This window comes from Macrosteles quadrilineatus, unplaced genomic scaffold (genome assembly GCF_028750875.1).
Source record: "Macrosteles quadrilineatus isolate MER2022 unplaced genomic scaffold, UCM_ALF_1.0 Scaffold_1__1_contigs__length_201487025, whole genome shotgun sequence".
Classification (NCBI taxonomy): domain Eukaryota; kingdom Metazoa; phylum Arthropoda; class Insecta; order Hemiptera; family Cicadellidae; genus Macrosteles; species Macrosteles quadrilineatus.
This window is the reverse complement of record NW_026542594.1, coordinates 156,241,854-156,265,095: the sequence shown is the minus strand read 5'-3', so window position 1 is coordinate 156,265,095 and position 23,242 is coordinate 156,241,854. Positions and strand designations below refer to the sequence as shown.

The window sequence follows — 23,242 nt, the reverse complement described above, 5'->3', positions numbered from 1 at the left end:
CAACTGAAATGCAATGTAAACTTAAAGATGTTAACCATAAAATACAGTTCTGTATATGATAGAAACAGGCTGAAAAACGTATTATATAACAACTCGTCAGCTCCTCCTCTCTAAACCTAATAGGCGAAATCGTTGACAAAAATGACACCGAACCCATTAGACTATCTCTGTAGTCTAGTTTACAAGCTACCACGAAGCGTTACACCTTATCCTAAATGTAAGGTTGTTATCATGTCCCTCAATTGATTAGGGGTCACGAGTCACTCCTTGAATCTAAAATTATGAATTTTAGTCATATAAATCAGCTGATTATTTATATGTATTTGTCGAATTTATCGTAAATCTACAGCAGAAACCATATATTGAACATCAGGTAAATAACCAAGACAAACAACTATCGATAATAATAACAGTGTCGACATTGTTGCCGTTGCCTAGCAACTATAACCTCAAAAAGCTATACATCGTGATATCGAGTATTTTGGATGCATTTCCCACCAACCACATAAGCCAGGGCAACTGTACTGTTTATAATCAATCAAATTAGTAACGTTTCGTATATCAAGAACTTTCGTACATTGCATCACTTAGTTGAAAGAGGTGATGTTTATCTCAGGTCTCCAAGACTATTTATAAAGAACACAGTCTTCCAAGGTGATCTATAAAGTACAATTGCACCTTAATTATGATTCATGGAACTGGTTCCACGCATGTATTACAGTGTGATTAGATCCTCTCAAGGTTTTATCTTTGCAGATTTCAATTCTAGGAACTCAGTGCAAACAATCACTTTCCTCATATAATCTTTGCCCTGGCACAATTAAAGCCGCGGATCAACATATTAGACATACATTTCCTCTTAAGGTTTAACTCCGTTCTTGGGGGGTTTTGATGTGACAATTCTTCTCTTTATTTAATATGACGACTCTACAATTATCATACGAATAACTATTCCTCGTTAACAGCCATAGGTGTCATACGAAAAATGTTCAATAGTTAAAAATACACTCTGATATAACTTAAAATTAAATTTTCTAAGTGGCGTACCTTATTCCGTCCGCAAACAATTCGATTTGTAAATAAATAAATAAAAATGTCTTTATTAGCAATAGTTTTCAGAAGAATTCTGTTTTTCAAAACAACTCTTGTCCTTAATCCTAATAAACTATACATATAAAACAAACTATAAAACAATCTATATAAATAATCTATGAAAACTATGTAAAAAAACAATCCATACAAACATCTATTAAAACAATTTCTAAAAATCATTTTTGACAAACATTGTAATATATATACAACGAATACATTTTAGGTTGCATCAACGATCATCACTTCTACATAAACATGGAACATCCTTTCGCTGATTCTTCATTTTACATAAAACACTTGCATAAAACTTAAAACAAAATAAAGCTAATGCACTCCAATTCCCGGAATGTCTTTAAGTAAAACAACACCTTTCCCCATTTGTGTATAATTCATATTAGCCTTCTTCAAAGGTTTTAGATAGGATTTTCAGATCACAGAGGTGACTGGAACATTCCACCTTTTTTAAGTAAATCTAAGAAAGCGTATTTAAGTATGGCTGGTTAAAAATTAAGTAACTGATTTGAATTTTGCCAAAGACATTATTTAAGGCACTTCTATGACGTAACCTGACACGTTACAATTCCACACCTCAGAGTAACAATACTACTTCGTTAGCAGCGACAGCAACCAACCCAACAGTTTTAACTTTAGTAGCACTCTACACGTATATGGACAATATCTGTGCACCAGTTATCTAATTGAAACAATATCAATTTGGAACCAGGGACTTAGCACCATTCATTTGTGCTTTAAAGATGTTGATTGCATTTTGAGACTTACATATAATTTTTTTGCGTTTTTATTATATAATCAACAAACAATCATGTGATTAACAGCAACGAAATTTATATTTTAGCGAATTTCCCATATAGGAAATAAGCTATTACCGTAGTACTCATGGTAAGACCTGGACGCGGGACCGATTTTTTTTCGTTTTGAGGTCCCTAGAGGCCAAAAACACCATCCGTTAAAATTCATATATATATATACATATATATATGTCCGTTAGCACGATAACTTGAGCAAAAATGATCCGATTTTGATGAAATTTGGTACAAACGTGTAAACCTACGTTTATTCGAACGAGTTCGCGATCCAGCATGATCGGACCATGGGAACGGTGGTTTACGGAGGGTTTTATGGGGTAAAAATAGGGTTTTCCCATTTTTGACCCAAAAAACATAAAATTTAGCAATTTCTTCCCAAACCATGTTGTAGAGCTTAAAAAAACAAATAATTTAGTATACTGAAGCGTTGTTATGCGCCTAATGGTTACGGAGAAAATTCCAAAAAATTGTAAATTTAAAATTCTCATGTTATTCTTATGGAGAATAAGTAAACTGTTGTAGTTTGCTTGTTTATAAACATATTTTGATCAAATTTGGAAAATGTTTTTATTTCTTACTAACTATTAGCATTTTACAAAAAAAAAACGTTTTACCCTCCCTGGTGCAGCAAACCTAAGTACTTGTTAAACTAATTCTATTTAAATCGAGGATAAATGTTATATTTTTAAGTAGACATTTCAGTGTGAATCCATTCAGTCAAATAGAAATTCGCTTAGTCTGCAGGTTTGCTGCGGTGGGGGTATTTTAAACTTTTATTGCTTGTAGATACTTTTAAAACATTGGTGGGTATAATATTCGTTATTGAACAGCTTCCACAATGCCAAACAAATAAAAGAATATCACAACAAAAGACTATCTTTGAAACCAAAATTACTACAGTAGTTATTTATATGATTAAATAATAGGAGTACATTTTTAGTACAGTTTATTACGCTGGGGAGCGAGCTTGTCCAGTGGAAGAGAGCGCATTACAGTGCCGTAACCCTCTAGGCCTACTAGTAAGGCTACTAGTAGGGTGAAGTAAAGTGTAAAAAGGTCCCGGTGTCGAGTCTATGGGATGGACCTAGGATTTGAAGGTAGGACGCAAAAATATTTTGAAACTACAATTGTGTCATTTTGTGCAGTAATTTCTTGTTGATCTGATGATAATGTTATTATTTAAATCCATAACATGGTATACCTTTGCAACTCTAAACCAGTTGTGACACCTTGACCTTCATTCTATGACACTTTATGTACGTTTATCTTTTTCTAGAAGTGTTTCATTCAGTCCCTTTTTGGATTTAGATGATATTTTTTGGAAAGAATACCTACTTTTATCAACCAGTTCAAACAAGATAAGAAATGGTATACTACATGATGATCCATAACACGATGAATATAACGGTTAGAAGCAGAGTAGAAAATTAAAAAGTGATTTATCTTTTTATCTCACTTTGACATCTCGACAAAATTGAATCATTTATGCATGCTAAAAGGTAGTTTTACATTATACTACGTTGGTCACCTAGTTTAACTCGTTGGATAAGACAGTTGGATAAAAACAATACATACAATTTCTTTTGAGTATTAATTACCAAAATGTATGTAAATTTAATTTGAGTAGAAGTGGGTTGGTTGTGTGAGTTTGAAAAGATAATCGTGTACACGATAAGTTGTCATGTGTGTAAAATCTTCTAGGACTGATAGAGCAATCTACCTTTCCGACTTTTAGAGCGACGTGTTGACTTTCAAAACAACCGTTTTATCTCCGGTACAGCCAGTGGCACAGCGTTAACGGTGTCGTTTATTCAAAACCAAACTACGAACAAATACAAATATTTACTTCATCTTTGTCTTTAAAATGTAGTAGGCCTTCACACCAAGTGTAGACTTTTAGGTCATATATAACAATAATCAGTTTATTTCCAATTATATCCTTTGACGGTTGATAGAAAACAGTATACCTGAAGTCAATGATATAACGTTAGTTTTACTAGATTACTGCTGTATTGTGTCAGCTGATAAATACAGATACAAATAAGAACCCTATGTTAAGATTTCTTATTTCAACAAGTACTTTCACTCCTGACTTTAATACAAATGATCCAATGAAAGTATAACCACTTCCAAGGGGTCAAGTCATAGAATCTTTGTGGTAAGATACAAACAGAAAGTGGATGAAAGTGTTGGAAAGCTGTCAATGAACTAACAAGAGCCACCCACTCCGGACCAGAGAAAGCCCGCCAATCTGAACATCGGATCACTGGACAGCTGATTGGTAAAGGTCACAGCTGATCAAGTCACTAGTTCGCACCCTAGTTTTAGCTCTTTTGATTCGTCCTACTCTACAGTTCAGTAAATTCAATTATGGTATAGACCTAATACACACACTAAAAATTGTGACTGGCCTAGTGGCTATTGTCTCAGACATCGGTACAAAGGGAATGGGTTCAATCCCCAGAACATCGACAAAAGTTTGATGGGCTTATACAACCTTACTCTTAAAAGTGTTTGTGATTCCTTAACTTGAGATAACACCATCGTTGACAAAACACAAACCACGTAACCTGTGATACTAACTTGGTTGTTTACGTTAAACCTGTTAAACTGTAAATTATTCAGCAGATTAATCAAAAACATCCACACAAATTATTGAAACAAAGGTTAGAAAGAACTACACAAATAATCTGTGATACAAGAATCAGATTTCTTACCGTTTTCGTAAAAAAGCCTTTTGTTGACCAAATTTAGCATAGCATTTATTTCACCCGATTATGAGGACTTCACTTCATTTCTTCCAATAAGTATAGTCAATTTAGTTGATTGAAAATAAGTATTTACAGGATTATTTACCTGTGAAAGCAACGTCATAAGTAAGGTAATCTTAACACGAGTATAGCGTAGTGATGTGTCAAAACCGATCTAAAATTTTGAAATCACTAACACTTTTGAAAAGTTTCGGTTTTGAGATTCGATCGGTGAGTTTCGGAATTCGAAACTTAATCTAGACAAGTAAAAGATTTGCGTTTAGTTGTTGAGATACGAGATCTTATTTATAAATTATGATTTTGGCTTGGAAATTAGAAATTTCTGTTTTCGGCATCGCTAGTGCGGACTGCAGAGTATGCAGTTGTTGACTCTTACTACGTACTTTGGCGTCATTGTCCGCTCTTCGCCTCGCCCTTGTATACACTAGTAATAGCATTGACTATATAACACTTGTCTTACGTCAGTCAACCAACATAACCACTAATACTGTGTACTTGGCCAAATGCTTTACTTATGATGTATGTGTATATGACAACTATCCAATGATTCCCTACCACAACACGTCAACCAATCCCTACAGAGCCGGTTGAACATGATTTATGTCAAATTGATTTGTTTAAATGATACCTACATTATTTTAGATTTTATTTTTAGAAAATTTTCTATTTAGGGAGGAAGCTTTTACAGTATGTCTCATGGTAAGACCTGGACCCGGAACCGATTTACTTTTTCGTTTTGATGTCCTAGGAGGTCAAAAACACCATCCGTTCAGATTTAATGTTTGTCCGTTAGCACGATAACTCGAGCGAAAATCATCCGATTTCGATAAAATTTTGTACAAACAGGTAAATTTATTCGAAAGAGTTCGCGAACCAGCATGATTGGGCCATGGGAAAGGGGTTTTACAGGGAATTTTATGGGATAAAAAGAGGTTTTTTTCATATTTAACCTACAAAACATAGAATGCCCTAATTTTTCTAGCATAAACCATTTTTAGAGCAATTTTTTGCTCTTGCGAAACAATTATTTTAGTTTCTTTAAGTTTTTTTGTTTGGTTATGGGCTACGGAGAAAATTCTAAATATTGTAAATTTAAAATTCCTATTTTATTCTTATGGTGAATAAGCAAATTATTGCAGATATTTGTTTATGGACATATTTTGATCAAACTTGGCAAATTTTCTATTTAATACCAAGCTATTTATATTTTACTAAAACACACTTTATTACCCTCCCTGTAGCAGCAGCCCTAGGTACTCGTTAAATTTAATGTTATTTAAATAGATTTGTGAAAATCAAGTCAGGCATATGGAAATTCGCTTAACTGCAGGTTTGCTGCGGTGGGGGTATTTAGTAATTTACTTTCATTTAATTCTTTTTTTCCTTTGACAACCGAAAAATTAGCAACGCCAAAAAACTTAAACCTACTCATTATCTTTCTAAGAACGATTTTCGAATGTAAAATTATTTATTCATTCTGTTGCTATATCTAATAAACTCAGTGTTCATTTATGGGCAACAGATATTTACTTACTACGGTTTGTAAACTTAAAAATGGTCTAACTTTCAAATTAAAACAACAAAATTTAATATTTGACAAAATTTAAATTTTTAAGGTCTCAGTTTGTAGATTTAGGTCACGATAATATCACAGTGTTTGTAATTTTCATTTCGTTGAGACCTGCAACTCCATGCGGTACTTTGCACTACAGTTCTGTACAGCAGGGGCGAATCACGAAGATGCAGGCAGCGTGAACAAGTATAAACGTGCTGTTTTAATAAATTGTTGTGTCTAAAACTAATAAATGAATTTTTATACCCTTCTAATAAGCTTTATAACCCTTTATTTTATCATTATTTATCATATGCAACAATGTTATAATTTTATCGATTTAATGTTGACATTTCCTCAGTCAACAACATCATAAGGTTAACCTGAAAATTGTTTTTACCTACGGCCGTTTTTTAAAGTAGCCATTTCAGTCCAGTTCTTAGAATTGAAAAGTTTCACTTTACAGCTGTTTACTTTCATATCCGCATAGTTTCATTTCATATCCGCATAGTTTTCTCATATCCACACAGGTAACGGACCAATGAGGTTCAAGTATTGAGAGAAAAGAATTAAAATTGTAATGCTTCGAACGTCAACTAATCAGCTGATCAGCTGATCAGTTGACCAATTTAATTGTTGATCCGACTTGTTCATGTTGATACTCGCGTATTCTTAATTAAGTTGGTGGAAGTCCAAAAATAAATGAAATATTTGCCGAATTGTACCTGATACAATATTATTTATGGTAAGAATGCTGCTAGCAATGTAATATTTAACGAAGTTTAACAAACACGTAATTACAGGAAATCAGCTGGAAGTCGTTGCATCACTTTCAGTGGCAATGACAATACACGAAAACATAACCTCTCTAAAAAGTTATCATTAGTGATTGTTAGTAATTAAATACAGATTGATAGTAATTAAAAAACGGTCGTAGGTAAAGTAGTGTACGCAACTCGCGTTAATAGTCTTTACGACACTCGTAGAAGTTTTTAAGGCACTCGCCAAGGCTCGTGCCTTAAATTTTCTACTCGTGTCGTAAAGACTCACTTAACGCAATCGTTGCGTAAACTACTATTTCGATTTAGACCTTTAGTTTATATTAATATTAATAATTAGGCATATAGTTATATTTATAGATGTAAACAAATTTATTAAATGATTGTTTGTTTTCTGTGTGCATAAAAATGCCTCTCCTTATAAAATCATGTCCAATTTAAATGTTACAAAGAAATATTTCTTTTAATTGTAAAAATGGCTCAAATTTTCCATGGATAATATTTTTACATATTTATTGTATGCCTAATAAAGTTTCAAAACATTCAAACACATGTTTGAAGTGTAATGACAAATATACAGCATGGTTTGCACAATGCATGTTTACCTTATTTGTACTATTGTATTAATCAAAAAGGTAATAGTTTCGTTATACAATAGTGAAAACAGGAGTTTACTGGACAAGCTATCACTATTCCTTAGAGCAGTAGCCAATAGCCAATGCTCATAGGCAAAAAGGAACAGCTGGAGAACATCAGCTGTTTATCCTTTTTCTTTTTTATACGTCACCTGATTTTTCCGAAAAAAGATATTCCCTATCACGAATACTAGAAAAATACCGGTATGGATCATAAACATAAACAAATGACGTTGTTGGCCCGAATCCTGTACTAATAGCATTGAATATGATATGTTTTGGCAGTTCCATATAAGCAATCATAAATAATGTTTATTTTCGGGCCAAAAACGTCATTTGTTTATGTTTCTGATCCTTAACCGGTATTTTTCTTGTTTTCGCGTTCCCTATTAATAATAACAGCACGTATCGTTATTAATTTTGTGTATAATTATTATAGTGTTAGATTGTACACTTCACTTTAAATTCCATTAGACTTCTGTCTCTTTTTCATTGACATTAGGTCGAATTCGAGTGTAAAAAATAACGGAATTTGAATTAATTGTTTTCCTTTGATACCCATAGTAACAGCTGGTCGTATTTAAACGTAAATTGGATGGAAACCGTTCACTTGTCTAATTTATAAAGGTTAAAAATGTACGCAATTTTTATTTTGTCAGTTAATTAACTTGAAGGATTGAACAGCAGTACGTAAGTACGTAAGTACGAAGTAAGTAGTACGTAAACTACAGTTCATAACAAAGGCCAAAATGTCACGTCACTTAAGCTATAATATACTATCATTCGGTCAGTACACTCCAGGCTAGTCTACTACCACTTTAGGACCAAGTGAGTCACTTTAGGCACTAGGGAGCAATGTCTAAAAATCGTTTCTCCATTGCACGTTAATTCATTGATTTCCCGCAGAAGCAAGTAACCTAAAAAGGACGAAACGAGTTCAAAGATATTCGGCGAACATGGAAACAAATAATATTCTTTCTTTGGGGATTTTGATTCAATAATTTATCACACGCGCTCTAAATGGTACTGCTTGAACATTATCAGACTCATGCTACCTTTGGTTGCATCAATTTTCACATAAATATATGTAAATCAATGTGTCTAATGACTGGTGATTGTAATTTTAAGACATTCTTTGAGCTTAATTAGTTATTCAGGAAATGTCCTACTTAACTATCAAAAAGTGAAATGCCCTAATATAAAGATGAGAAAATGGTAAGTTCTGGACAACGTGCAATCTTATTTCAGACTTGGTTACTTAGTACGTTATTTGAGCAAACATTCTACATTTGGTTTTTGCAATAAATGTGCATGATCTATTTTTTCCCATTTCAAGATGTAACTTAATAGCCAAGTAGGACTTATTTATTTTTCGTCAACTTAAAAAATACTTTTGCATGGGGATCCTGGGTGTGGTTTCGAATTAAATATAACGAGAGGTCGTCCAGTGGTCGAAACTCGACCAAAAATATGTAATGTACTTCTCTATTTTCACCCCACACTCTAAATAAAACATGTGATTGGAGTTTCTTCCATTTGTTTTGATTTTCTGTTTATATTTCGTTGTTATTTCGTCACCAGCATGGCAACGCATAAGATCCATGTTAATTTTTTCAAATTTTTGAACTCATTTTTTGTGTTTATCTTTGAGCCTATTTAAATTTACAAAGGGATTCTGCACACCTACAGGAAAATTGCTTTCTAACGGTATGCGCAGATTTACCCCACGATGCACACATGCTGAGAAAAAAGGTTTTAAAGAAACGTGCTTGCCTATTAATATATAGATAGAAGATAGATATATTTAATGAGTGCAATATGGACACATGACATATGGTATTCTACCATATTGTTTTTTTATAAATTGTAAATGATTGTTTAATACTTTGTAAGTCCTTAGAAGACACCACTAGAGTTAAATATTGTTATCCAATAACGATAGATGTAAAATATGTTTGAATGATAACGCATTTAAGTTTAAGTTTTTCATAAATGTCTTTATTAACATAAAAATAATTTTTTGGTAGATAAGAGATTCAACTTTGTACAGTGTTTTACCTAAACAGTATAAACTAATCTATTTTCTAAATAAATACAAACCATAAAACGATTTTCTTACAATATTATAGCTACATTATTCAACTACTGATTTTGTTACATATACATGAGAAGAAAAATATCAGAGCGTGTACTTAATAACAATTAAACATTCTTTGACAGTAACGTTCTAAAAATTTGATCTTTAAGCTAACTAAACTATACACATGTAAAAAATCTTATAAACATAACTAACTCTTAAGAAAAACGCACTAATGTTAAGGAAGTCCTAATCTTAAATTCATATTATTACCACGTCACTATTATTGCAGTCCTAACTTATTAAGATCAAATTGTGTAATGCCATGTTATATTGTATGGTTATTAAGAATTAAAAACGTTTTGAGATAAAATAATTTTTATATAAAAATCAAACAAACTCTTTAATTTGTTTCCTTATTTGCTTTAACCATGACACAATAATTTCACCCTGTATCAGCCACAAGTTTTTATAAAACATTGTAATAATATTTTATTTTCAGTAGAGTTTTCAGTAGAGTAAATGCTGCTATAAGCTAAACATTGGTTGATTTGTTAAGTTTATTCGTTCAACCTCTTAAAAACACTTACACCTATATAAGTTTAGCTAGAAATTATTACAGACACTGACGGTAAAGTTCGAGTTTTGCAGATATTTCTGAGGCAGCAGGAAATAAATCAAGTATTTTATCTACCGGTCGCATTATCAGTCAGTCGGTGGTTTTGCGCCGGAAACCAAGTTTGCAGATATCACTTGGTTTGCGTTCCAGCATGATTAAACATGTATACAGAATCGTCTTATCAAATATTATTGTGTTTTTGAATACTTAAACTGATCTAGACCTAGTCTATGGTTTTAACTTCTATAAATACCATTCTACCAAAATATCAATACCATTCTAATTTGTAAATTGTTGTAACCCATACTGCTTGGTTCTAATATTGACATTGATTGATAATCAAAACCATGTAAATGGCTAAGCAATTAATTCATCACGAACTGTCAGTATGTTAATATCTAGCGATGAATGCATTTTAGTTCTAATCGTTATGTTTTTGCATGTTCTATTAATTGTATCCGGTTATTTACAAACATTAAGCGTCTCTAAAGAGGATTTTTTATAAATCAAAACAAAAAGTGGATAGCACTTTACTTACCTACTAAAACACCAACTATATTGTATTTGCGTAAATGCTTTGGTTATTACAGACATATCGCTTGAGTCCGAGGCGAACTATCACAGTGAGATCGTGTTACCCTGGTAAAGGAGTTTGTAAGTCTTATCAGGAACAATATTCATCACAATCGTCGTCGATGAAGGGCAGGGACGAGTGTCACGTGATGAGAACCTCCCCGGTGGGGGCGCTGGGGGCGGTACTGGGGGTGGCGCTGGGGGCGGCACTGGGGGTGGCTAGGTCCGTGGTGGGGAGGTGTCGAGGATCGTCAACAGTGTCACTACCCTGCTGATAACACGGACGAGGCCGCTTATCACTAGTTTGGCTCAGGTCGAGACTCTTGCCACAACTAGGCGTCCTCTGCACTCTAGAGTTCTCCTGGGCGAGGGTTTTGCAAGCGCGTTTTCTTCTCTTAGACATGAACCAGAGTCGCGAGAAGCACGCGCGGAAGTTCTCCGACAGCAGCCCGTACAGGATCGGATTGACTACGGTGTTGAGATAAGCGATCATGAGCGCCCAGACGAAGTGGTGGGACCTCAGGAAGAAGTCTGTGTCCTCGGTGGGGCGTCGGCCGTCCACGTAGATGAGGAACATGACTACAGTGATCGGCAGCCACATGATGACCACGACCAGCACGTTCAGCAACAACACCCGCACCACACGGATGTGCTTGCTGAGACGAAGCTCCTCGTGGTGTGAGAGGGAGGGGAGGCGAGACACTGGGTACACTATGTGTTGCAGCGATATCTTCCTGCGAACAGAACAACAACTGGGGTTAGTTATATATCAAGTTAATCAGAGTCTACGGTATGAATGTCGGGAACTGTTGTGATTACCGGTGGTTACCACACAGGGAAATTATACCATTTTCATCCAGAATAGGGGAGTACAACGCTTTAACACATAGGCAGCAACACTCAATTTGTTAACTTTGCCGGCTAATTTTCACCATCAGCTAATTTTATGTATGTGTAAGGATAACTTGGAAACTTTATTGGCCTGTTGGATGAAGATATGATTGAATTATTCATAAATACTTCTTATAACCATCTAGGACCTGTAAGGAAGCCGTGTTTTGATTTTCATTTCAATTTAATCTGTTGGGTGTGAAAGGTCGTGTACATATAAAACATCTTCGCTTTCATTTATAGTAATACAATTGTAAATCAATGATGATATTGGTTTTGACTAGCATATTGTTATTAAGACAGACTACATTGATCAATTTATTAAAAGACCTTCGGCATAGAGACAAATTTAGTTTTGACATACAGATTCCTTTATTTTTTATTCTTTATCCTTACCTAGACATATCCACTCTTGAATCGGCCGGCGATAGATTGGAAGTAGTGGCCCACCTATTCCGGGTCTTGAGAAGCTTGTGGAAGATGCGCTGGTAGTGGTACACCAACAGTGACATCGGGAGGATGCAAGCGAAGAATATGACGGGAATGGTGAAACATATAGACAGGTTGATGAAGTCAGATCGGGGAAACACGAGGGTGCAGATGTGCAGAGAGTCGTCGTGGTGGAACCAGAAGGCGACTGGGAGGAAGAGCACGGCGGCGAGTGCCCAGACCCCGGCGGTGAGGAGGGTAGCGAGCCTAGGGGTGAGACGAGAGCGGTAGGGCGGCACGACGATACAGCGGTGGCGGTCCATGGAGATGAGGGTAAGCGTCCACAGCAGCACGAACCCGCACACGAACTGAAACATTACAGACATGTTGTAGGGAGCGTTTATGTCTAATCACCAGTCACCACCCAGGTGGTTTGGGAGGGCTGGAACTGCACTCACGGTCAGTCCCTGGTCCTAATCCAACTACGGAACTGCACTCACGGTCACTTTGAGCCTTTCTGGGGGTACCGGAACTGCACTCACGGTCAGTTTTTAGTTAGCCTATATCACATTGTGCAACACCACGATTGAATTGATTAAAACTTATTAAATTAGTTTAAATATATTGAAAAGTTTTGATTAAATTAATCTAAACGTCAAAAAATAAACTTACTACTGACTTTGTAAAAAATACACACGTGTACAGAAAATTCTAGCATAGTATTTCCGATAACATGATAGGCTATATTCTTATTATAACAAAGTTTCTTTTGTAAAGGTTGGTTAGGTTAGGTTAGGTTAGGTTAGGTTTAGGTTAGGTTATGTTATGTTAGTTATTGTTGTATTTATTGGGACAGACACTAAAACGTGTATTAAATAAAGTATCGGATAAAGTAAGACAGAGGACGGAATAAACAGATGACTAAGGGGCTAGCGAAGCGTTCAGCCGTGAAAGACCGATTTTTGACCGTGAGTGCAGTTCCATATGGCTTAGGCGGGCTACCCTTCCAACCCTTGTAAATTCCTTTGACCGTGAGTGCAGTTCGTTGTCAGCCGGTGGTTTGTACTCGGTATTGTCACATGATTTGATTATTGGAATCTTAGGAATCATTCTTGGATAGGAACAGTCGCCTTGATATCTGACCTGGCATTAGATAGGACGAACCTTACACGAGGTATGTGGACTCGATAATTTTGTACTGGGGTACGAACATGTTTGTGTGATATTTTAATTTTAACGGACGCTTCTCAACAAATATTAAAAGTAAAGCCCCATCAAGTGACGCCTCATTTTAAAGACTATTAGTTGAAAAGGTTATCGGCAAAAACTAAAGGCCCCTGACAAAATAACCAGACAAAATTGTGATACCAACAGAAAAGTGTACTTTTATGACATATACAATTGTGCAGTTTGGTTTTCTTGGTTTAACCCATTTAAAAGTTAATAGGGGGTGTCTATACCTTTGCCAACCCTGTATAATAAATATAACTTTGTTTACAAAAGTATAGGTAGCTTGAACTTCTTAAACATTTTAAAAACATGTATGGTTAGTGGCATGACTTCATAACAAAACTGCGAAGACTAGATCCATTGTGTTTCTATTCAGAGAAATCCTATCCGTATTCCAGGTTGTATAGGAGCAATGGTCGTTTGTAACTCGGAAAACAAACACGCAGAAATACGAGTGTGACGCTGTATTTTTATGAACTATTTCATCTGCTCATGTGATTTCCCGGTACCTTGCCTCTCGCGTTTAAGTCTTAGTGACGTCATCGACGGTGACTCAGCTGTGACGTGTGACGTCTCTCTTACATCTCCTTTCTCTCTCTGACTACATAATCTCTTGCATAGGTTCATGAACTCATTTGCTCTAATAGATTTTGACCTTAAGACTCAAGCCAACAGTTCAAATATTTGAGACAAATATTAGTTCTTCGCACACTAATATCCTTTCATATTAATCTCATCAATACAAAAATTCTATTGTTAACCCAATCACTTCAGAAAATTGGTGATTCGCCTGACAAAATAAGTCCCCCGTTGCAGAAAACTTGCAGACTAAGTGAATTTCCATTTGTCTCATTGGATTTTTGCTGCTACACAGTAGTTAATAAGGTGTATGTTTTTTGTGAAATGTTAATAGCTTAGGATGAAATTAATAAAGTTACCAAAATAGATCAGGTAAACCTGATTTAAATAGGTAATACCTGACAATGCTTGTCTCCTAACAAGCAAACTACAACAGTTTACTGATCCTTAAGAATAACATGGGAATTTTGAATATACAGTTCCATGGAATTCTCTCTATAACCATTAAACGTACGGCACACCAACGCTTCATTATTCTAAACTATTTGTGTTTAAGCTGTACAAAATGGTTTTTGTACGTAGAACCAATTATACGTAGGAGAACCAATTGTTAACCCATAAAACCCTGGTTCACAAACTGGTTTGAGTAAATGTAGGTTTACACGTTTGTGCCACATTTCATCAAAATCGTTGACTTTTACTCGATTTCTCAAGCTAACGGACACACACACAAACGAAACACGCACACTTTTATATATGAATCTGAACGGATGGTGTTTTTGACATCTCAAACATCAAAACTAAAAAGGCTATCGGTCTCGGGTCCAGATATCACCTTGTACCTACGGTAATAGCTTATTTCCTTTATGGGAAAATCTGTAAAATCTCTTTCACTACCCACTAGAAACAAAGTTTCTTATTTAAATTAATTTAAAAAAAAAATAAGAATGTGTCAGAAGACATAAATGTTTATTGGTATAATTTACTGTCTCAGCCCATCTCAACCTTAAGTCAACGTGAATAACTCCAACATTAGCACCCACTCACTCTTAAATTTGTCCAACTTTGCAGTTTTCCACGTTATGGAGTGTGGTAATATCAGTTGTTGTTTTCCAAGTCAGAAGCCTCGCTAGTGGCTATTGAATGATCTCAGATCAGAGGAGTCGTGCTGGCTTTGATCGCAGCGGGAGTTACAGTTGGAGAACGGGTTTTACTTCCGATTATTAGGAAACAGATCGGCTAGGAGAGTGACCTTGCTAACTTCAGCTACGAGTTATAGAAAAATTTGGCTGTGATTTCATGTAAGCTATTAAATAAACACAATAGCCGTAGAATGACCATTTATGCATGGACATGTCTGAAAATACAAATTGTTCTGTGAAGTGTTGTGTAAAAATACGTAAAACACTTTAGGCCCTGTTAGGCTACACTTCGTGATACAGAAACCTCTTGGTTGGTGATATGTTTTCTTGTTTTGATTGTTGTTTTTTTCATTACACTTCTTTCTATTCTTTCGTTCTTCTTTCATTCCTCTTTCTTTCTTTGTTGGATGGGGGCAAGTAAGGAGCGTTAAATACCTAAAAACTCAGTCCAAATATAAAACGTACAGTTGGCTTATTGAACTATCTGCAAATGTGAAACACCAGGCTGTACTAATAACTATTTGTTTTTTACTGGTATCCATGTCTCAAAATGTACAAAGTCACTATTCCAGAGGTCGCGTGTTCCGTCGGAAAAACTTACATTATTAACCAATTTTTGTAAAATGAAAAATATAAAAATAATAGATAATTATAACATACTACTGTTCATATGGCATTCTACAGATTGAAGTAAATATTTGAAACAAAAAATATGTGTTCAAAAAACATGTCTGTCGGCATCGTAAGTGAAGCCTATCGAAGAAAGGTATCGTGTCATAATCTCTTGTAAAAAGGAAGATTTTCTAAGTACTCGTAATTTAAATCAACCACACATACTCTTAATTGTTCCACGTGAACCGCCACGTGTTCGGTATGCGTTTGGCGGACATCCGGTTAGCAACACGTCCTACAGTTAACCATGCAAATCAGTCACTAAGTTGCTGGTAGCCAGTAAGTGCCACTAATGTAGGTCTGGTGTGGTTGCATCCGGCTCGAAGGACCAAGAACGGCGCGATATCAGTATCAGTATCCCCAACAATCAGAGCTCTTCAATTGTGTAACAATGGAGATCCTGTCCAAGCCTCCAACATGCAGCAACGGTCTACGACATGTTGAGCTCATCGGTAATAGTGTGTTAAAGTTTTAGTAAAAACTAAGATTGTTTAGACTATCTTTATATTAATTTGAAACTGTTTTTCTTTGTCACAGTTATTTTGAGAGAACGGCTGGGCGTAGAAACTCGGTAGAGGTGTCTAAAGAAAGGTCTTGGTCTGTAGATGAGTCATCAAAAGAGAAACATGGTGAATTCCCTTGGGGATCTGTCCCCGTGGCCTTTAAATTCCCATCCCATGTTATTCTTATGGAGGAAAACGGGGTTTTTGTCACAGCTAATTTGAGAGAACGGCTGGGCGTAGAAACTTGGTAGGGGTCTCTAAAGAAAGGTCTTGGTCTGTAGAGGAGCCATCAAAAGAGGAAAGAGGTAAATTCCCTTGGAGCTCTGCCCCAGAAGCCTTTAAAGTTGCCTCTTCAGATTTGTTTACATTACGACCATATGCATAATTCTACACTACTTTTTAAGTTGTCTACTTTGTAAGACAACTGTACTTCTACTTTTCTTACTTATGAATTCAGTGTCCAATGCTTTATAAACAACAACCCCTCCATTTCCCAGCGCACAGTCGCGCACCTGTTCGAAGATTTCCTTAGTGACACACTGTCACAACAAACTTGCGTCACTATCTGCGTCAGTGACCTTGAACTTACCGGTCGTGGAATCCCAATAGGCGCTGTTGATTGATGTCTTGAGCAACTACTGTATATGTGACAAACACATACACAACTCATGTAAACACTACGCCATTAAAATTATATGAACACTATTGCAAGATCAAAGAATGTAGCAATATTCAGTTCTATAAAATAAAACAAACTATTCTTGTACCAATAAAAATATATAAGTAGTCAAGAGTCTTTATTGTGACTGATAATTTACTGGTTTGATTGTTTATTATTATTAGTTTTCTAACGTATACTGACATCTTTTTCCTAAAAAAATCTAACAAATGGAATTAGAAAATAAAAAAGTATTCTGTGCATTAAATTTGTTTCTCAGGTATTTAATCAAATATTGACGGTTTAATGATATATTACTGCCAATCTACGAAATATGCAAAGCATGGATTATGTCTGTTAGTCAATGATGCTATCTACTAAAAACAAGTTAATTAAATATTTGAGGAAACTTCTGATACTTCGTAAAGTAATGAGTTGTTTATAACTAATGTTTCTTCGCTTTAAAACATTACATCACGTAGGTTTCAGAGGTAACCCTAGAAGCTAGACTTGAAAAATTTTGAGTTTATATTATTCAGTAAGAATTAAATGTGCATCATAATGTTACCTTTGCCAATAAATTATGGCAACGTCGTGTCAACAACGTCAAGTTCTGGGGAGGAGAACAATGCATTTACGATTCTGCAAGTACACACTTATCTTTCTCTTCGTGACAAGCCAAGTTAAGTAGCTATGATATTCGTGCCTTATCTGGTATACATTTAGGTGTCCTAGAGACTCACATAGCCTATCTATGAAAAAGCAAAGCCTAGCTAGCACATGTGTGTGACGACGAAGTAAGTTTAAATGGTTATAATTGTTGTTATAATTATGTCTTTTTCGTAGGGCATTTCATCATTTTATATGGGTACAACCAGACCTATATGAAAATTAACTTACAATATTAACTGAATTTGACAAAATAAAGTTCCCATAACGACGTTAATTCTGTCTACCTCTATTTCCCAATAACCTTTTACCCACATCCCAACCCAGTACCATTTTGAATACGAGTAGATTTTCTATTTAGCCATATTTTAGTTTTTTTTCTACGTACTAGTACAATTATATTTAAATTAAATAAAAGGTCTTGGCTGAATATACTACGTCAGTAACGTGCAAGTATTAATTTCAACCTCCTTTTTGTTTATAGAGAGCACTGACCCGGAGTGAAAGTCGCATAAGTTTTATTTATATACATAGGCATTCACCTGATCGAGTGTTGCGTTGCATAGTGTACCTCTACGAACCGATTGTATATTGGAATGCTCCTCGTAAAATAAATTAGAGTAGCTGGAAAACATTGTAACCGAGAAATATCACTAGCGTCACTATTTAAGTACTCCTTACCATATTCGAACCTACATCCGATATGCCAATGAATCATTCTATAATAAAAATAGTAAAATTTACAATTTATCGTAATGTTTAATGGCAAGAAATAGTTTCTTCAACAATAATTCTGTAAATAAAAAACAATAAAACATAGGCCTACAAGTTTAAAAATTATTCTGTTGTCGTTTGATAACACTTATTTGTGTGACAAGGGGCAGTTGCTTTGGGATGAATGTTTTTACCCCAATTAATAGTTCAAATAATCTACAACCGTACTGGACCTACGACACGCTTTTAATGACTCTATATTGAGATAATTGGGTGCATTGGATAGTTAATTAGGCCCTGATTACAGACTCTGATAGTTGTGGCGGGTCTACTGTACAGAATAACAGTATACGCCACTGACCCGATAACTTAAATGATGTCTGAAGGAATACAGTATGTTCGAGGCAAGGGAGTTAACATACCATAAAATGTAAGTGAATTATGTAAAATGAGACGTGACACGGTTTTTTTCGTAGTCTCCAAGTACGAAAATGAGAGATGTTAACCACAGTGCATTTCCTGGACCACTGTAGGTCAAACTTCCATTGTAGTGTATCATTGACAAGTACCGCAACTGGCTTTGTTAGGTTGTGAATCATCAGCTGATTAGTCAGTATTGTCATTGTTGAGTATGCGATGTCGCATACCGTAGTATTGTGTTGTGTCTCCCATCTGTCCATAGGAGCCAGTGGTTGCGTGTGTGTAGGCCTACATACCGATAATGAGCAAGATCTTTAGGGGATTGAGAATAATTATTAAGAAACGTACCACTTAACTCAGAGAATTTTGTCAGTTGTAATAAAGTCATACCTGGTTTCAACTTTCGCTATAATAATAATTACAGTATACATGGATTGTATACATACTTTTCAGCAGTTATTGGTTTATTATACAGATTTACATAGAATTACTTCGTCCCATGTATATTGTAAATTATTAACTTACAAAAACTGTGTAAACAAACTTAACCCCCCCCCCCCCCCACCCTAAAAAAATCAACGCACAGCAGATTATAACGCTTTCAAACATTAATTTGGAAGTTTTTACGTTTAAAGAACAGTAATATGCACTTCTCTAACATCGTTTCAAATAAGTTACATTGGGATCAGTCTGTTGAATCAACAGTCAAAACATTCTAATAGTAAATGTACATTGTTTATCTTTAATCAAAGTTAGCTTTTTTAAACTATTAGAACTGAGCTCAGTTATTAATTGATCAAATAAATTGACTTTTATTCATTACAATAATTTTAGTTGTAACACCACTTAATAATTAAGATTATGAGCAGACCTACACAGCTAATTTTTTTCTACAGTCTATAACATTTAAAAGAAATGTGTGATGAAGTGTGGTAGCCTATAAACTTAACAATTCAATAACTCGTGTCTTTATTCACTTTAGCTTTAATTGTTCTGTATAATAATAACATTTTGGCATAGTGACGATAACTTTTTGTACTTTTTGTGCGTTATTAATTTATCTCTTTCCATAACAGCTCAGAGTATTTCCAAAATATGTTTAAATGTTTAAAAATATCTGGAAATTGTCGTTGGGAAGTACTAACAAGCAAACAACAACAATAATTAACTTCTGAGTCTGAAATTTTCCAAATTTATTTCTTCATTATGGTAAGGACTTTAAAGACAAGGAGTGTCTTGTTACTTGTCCTAACTGCACAAACGTTTCAAAACTCTGTTGAATTATTCTTTAATGAATTATATTAGGTCTATTGAAAAAGATACCATGAAAAATAACTGTAATCATAATAATGAGTGATGTATCAAGAGGTTATTGTCAAAACCAATCCAAATCACAATGTACCTGACTTGATACAAAATCCAACTAACATAAGGAAACATATAAACACTATCCTTTTGTGCAAGGAAGAAGAGCTTCTTTGGTGATGAATGAAACTGTAAAAAGACACTATGTGCACTAAATCGTTTCCTTGCGTGATAAATAAATATTGTAATGCCGACTGATGAGGAAGGAGGAAGAGCCGCACATGGAGGCAGTCAGAGCAGATGATAGCAATCTGGTGGGTAAGTGTGAAGAGAACGACCGACTGTGGCACTGACCTATGCCGGACAATCAGCAGACAGAGGGTTTACGACCGTGTAATGACAGAGGGTTACCTGGGAGTACGGCAGTAGTCTGCACACCAGGTCGCCGAGCCTCCAGTGGGGCGAGACCCTGGCCAGGGCCACGGCGGGGATACCGGCGGCGAACAGACAGTCGGCCACGGACAGGTTGAGGAGGAAGCAGTTGGTGACGGTCCTCATCTCCCGGTAGCGGAGGACGGCGCTGGCGATGCCGAGGTTGGCGACCACGGAGGGTACGAACATCACTGCCAGGGCGAACACCTCGACAGTAGCTACACTGCCTCGGGGACCGAACTCGCTGTAGAAGGTGAAGAAGTAGCGCGTGCCCCAGCCTTGCACGCCGTCCTCTCCTAGAAGATACGAGGAGTTCCACGGCGTCTCCGCCATCACACACCGCCTCGCACTACCACTACTGCACTACTCACTCACTACAGCACTACACACACACTGACTGACTGAGTCACTGAGTAGTGAGTAGTAGGTCCGCCGCGTCACGTCCCCCCCCCCCCTACTCACTCACTAATCACTGATTAAACCCTCCAGAGTAACCCTTCCGATACCCCCATTAGCTGTCAATCCGGACCTACTTCATTGTATTGTTTCACTGGGGCTGTTATAAACACATTATACCTCACCCCTCCTAGCCTACCAGCAGAAACCTCTTGGGCAATGGAAGTGATTGCTTCATGAATAAATCTCGCCGTGCATTACAATCAAATTCTTACACTCATAAAATCCATGTAGAGAAACTAAGGTATTATTTTTCATTGAATAATGCGCCACACCATGAATTAATTACAAGTGTTGGTCACTTTTTTTATGATTGCAGTAAAATTTCGTAGCAAGGCCTTACAGAATGCAAACAGAGATAAACGAATCATAATGTGATACAAAATAGAAATGTTACAGGACAATTTGCGAAACTATCTTAAAACTTGAAATACTTACAACAGCACTGCCTGAATACAGAATAGCAAGCTGTCTGTACAATGAAACAGTTCTGAAGATATATTAGGAACGTGTACATGAACATTGTTGATATGAAAGTAGCCTTATATGATCCAAATTTTGATAATCTTCATTGTTGCGTCTCCGATTACCTTACACAAACATCCATACCAGGTACACAATTGACAGGCTCTACAAAATGCAGATCATTGGACCGCAGTTGCTGTCGTCACTGCCATAACACGAAGAGATGCATTTTCTACCTTAGAAAACTGATCACCTCCCTTATATAATCCTAATAACACTACTTATAGTTTGAAATGTGAAATCAGTTATATCAAAATGGCACACACGTATATAAAGGAAACAGTGTTTGCATGCTAAAGACGATATCTCTATGGATAAAAAAAATGTTGCTTATCTGCATTGCAATTAGCAGTTGATCTCATCCGCTGTAACTATGACACGAGTTCATGTTCAAAGAAATCTAAAAACAAAGACTGATAAAGTTTCTATCAATTCCATTGAACAAGCTTGCTGCTACGTAGTTGACCTTGAAGAAGAGGGAAAAATGGGTCTTTGTTGTGACTTTGCACCATGCAGGAAACTCAAACAATTATTTGTGTAACTAGAGCGTAAAGCGGCACTTTGCTACATTCGGAGTTAACGTACGAGCCGCAGGCGAAAGATGGATGGTTTTGTGGTGCTGCAATGTCACTTTAGAATTAACGATTTAAACGTTTTTTTTCCGCTTTGCTATAAACAGAGTGTTTTTTAACACACCCCAAATAATTAAACAACTGTGAGACACTGTTTAACAACAAAGTAGTAATGGTACATATCCCCGTTTTCTTTATATATTATTATTCCATTGCCGATCAGCTAATGTTCGTTGGTCCATTGATCTGTGGGGTTTACTGTTATTGATTGTCTTAAATGAGATGTAATATAAGATTTTTCGCAAGCTCAAAGTTCAGACTTAATCACAATAAATGTCCAATAACGGCACATAACTATCGGCAACGATATAAATAATACAGGGACACCAAAATATGAATTTTTCCTTCCTAAACAACCTGTTGAGTGCACTATTGAGTGCTTTCATTTTTGTGTTTTTATGAATAGGAACTGTGTGGCAAAAAATCCTTTCCCTAAAATTACATTTTAACTCAATTGCTTTTCTTTTAAGCTTCAGTGTTTACGCTGATAGAATCATCTGAAATTAATTATCTAATTAATTTCTAATTAATATCCATCTAACTAATATCTAATTAATTATCTAAATAGCGTGTTCCCGTGTTTTGTAACCTTCTCACAATCATTTTACTTACACAGTAGTTGGTACCAAACAATCATACCAAAATAATACTGTAATGGAAGTTTGTTGTAAAACTGTATTTTTCTTGTGGTGTAAATAATAAAGTGGAAGGAACCAGAAAATTCACAATCGTGTTTATGATAAATTTAAGAAAGTCTTACATAATGTGGCATGCAAGTGTGAAGGAAGATATTCAATTATTCATTTTCAAATGCAAACCGGCCTTTCGAACTATTAAGTAGCCATGCGCAGCGTTCTGTAAACTAATTATCAAGTACAAATTAGAGGAGAGTTCCAGTTTCCAGTGAGTCATTAGAAGAGGAAGTTGCTATCTCGAACTGACCATTTATTTACCTAGTCTTTAAACCACAGAAACCTAATTATGTATTGCCATTAGTCATGGCAACTCGGGGAGCGAGCTGGCGTTGTGGCTAGAGCGCGGGACTTCAGTCCCTGAGGTC

The 23,242-nt window shown here is 35.7% G+C and overlaps 1 protein-coding gene across 1 annotated transcript; it reads right to left on the bottom strand.

Annotated features, from left to right (window-relative positions):
- Window positions 1-9,632: 9,632 nt before the first annotated feature.
- On the bottom strand, window positions 9,633-21,162 carry LOC128983044 (neuropeptide Y receptor type 2-like). Its single transcript, XM_054402174.1, has 3 exons — window positions 20,549-21,162; window positions 12,213-12,613; window positions 9,633-11,659 (listed from the first exon to the last, which is right to left on the bottom strand). The coding sequence occupies exons 1-3, from the start codon at window positions 20,900-20,902 to the stop codon at window positions 11,068-11,070; spliced, it is 1,347 nt and encodes a 448-aa protein (XP_054258149.1). The 5' UTR covers window positions 20,903-21,162; the 3' UTR covers window positions 9,633-11,067.
- Between the last annotated feature and the right edge of the window lie 2,080 nt (window positions 21,163-23,242).

Excerpts from the sequence above, each read along its gene's own strand:
- LOC128983044 (XM_054402174.1), bottom strand. The coding sequence starts at position 20,902 with ATGGCGGAGACGCCGTGGAACTCCTCGTATCTTCTAGGAGAGGACGGC. Across the intron at positions 12,614-20,548 it reads GACTACTGCCGTACTCCCAG|TTCGTGTGCGGGTTCGTGCT; the intron begins GTAACCCTCTGT and ends GTAATGTTTCAG. Across the intron at positions 11,660-12,212 it reads TCAAGAGTGGATATGTCTAG|GAAGATATCGCTGCAACACA; the intron begins GTAAGGATAAAG and ends TTCTGTTCGCAG.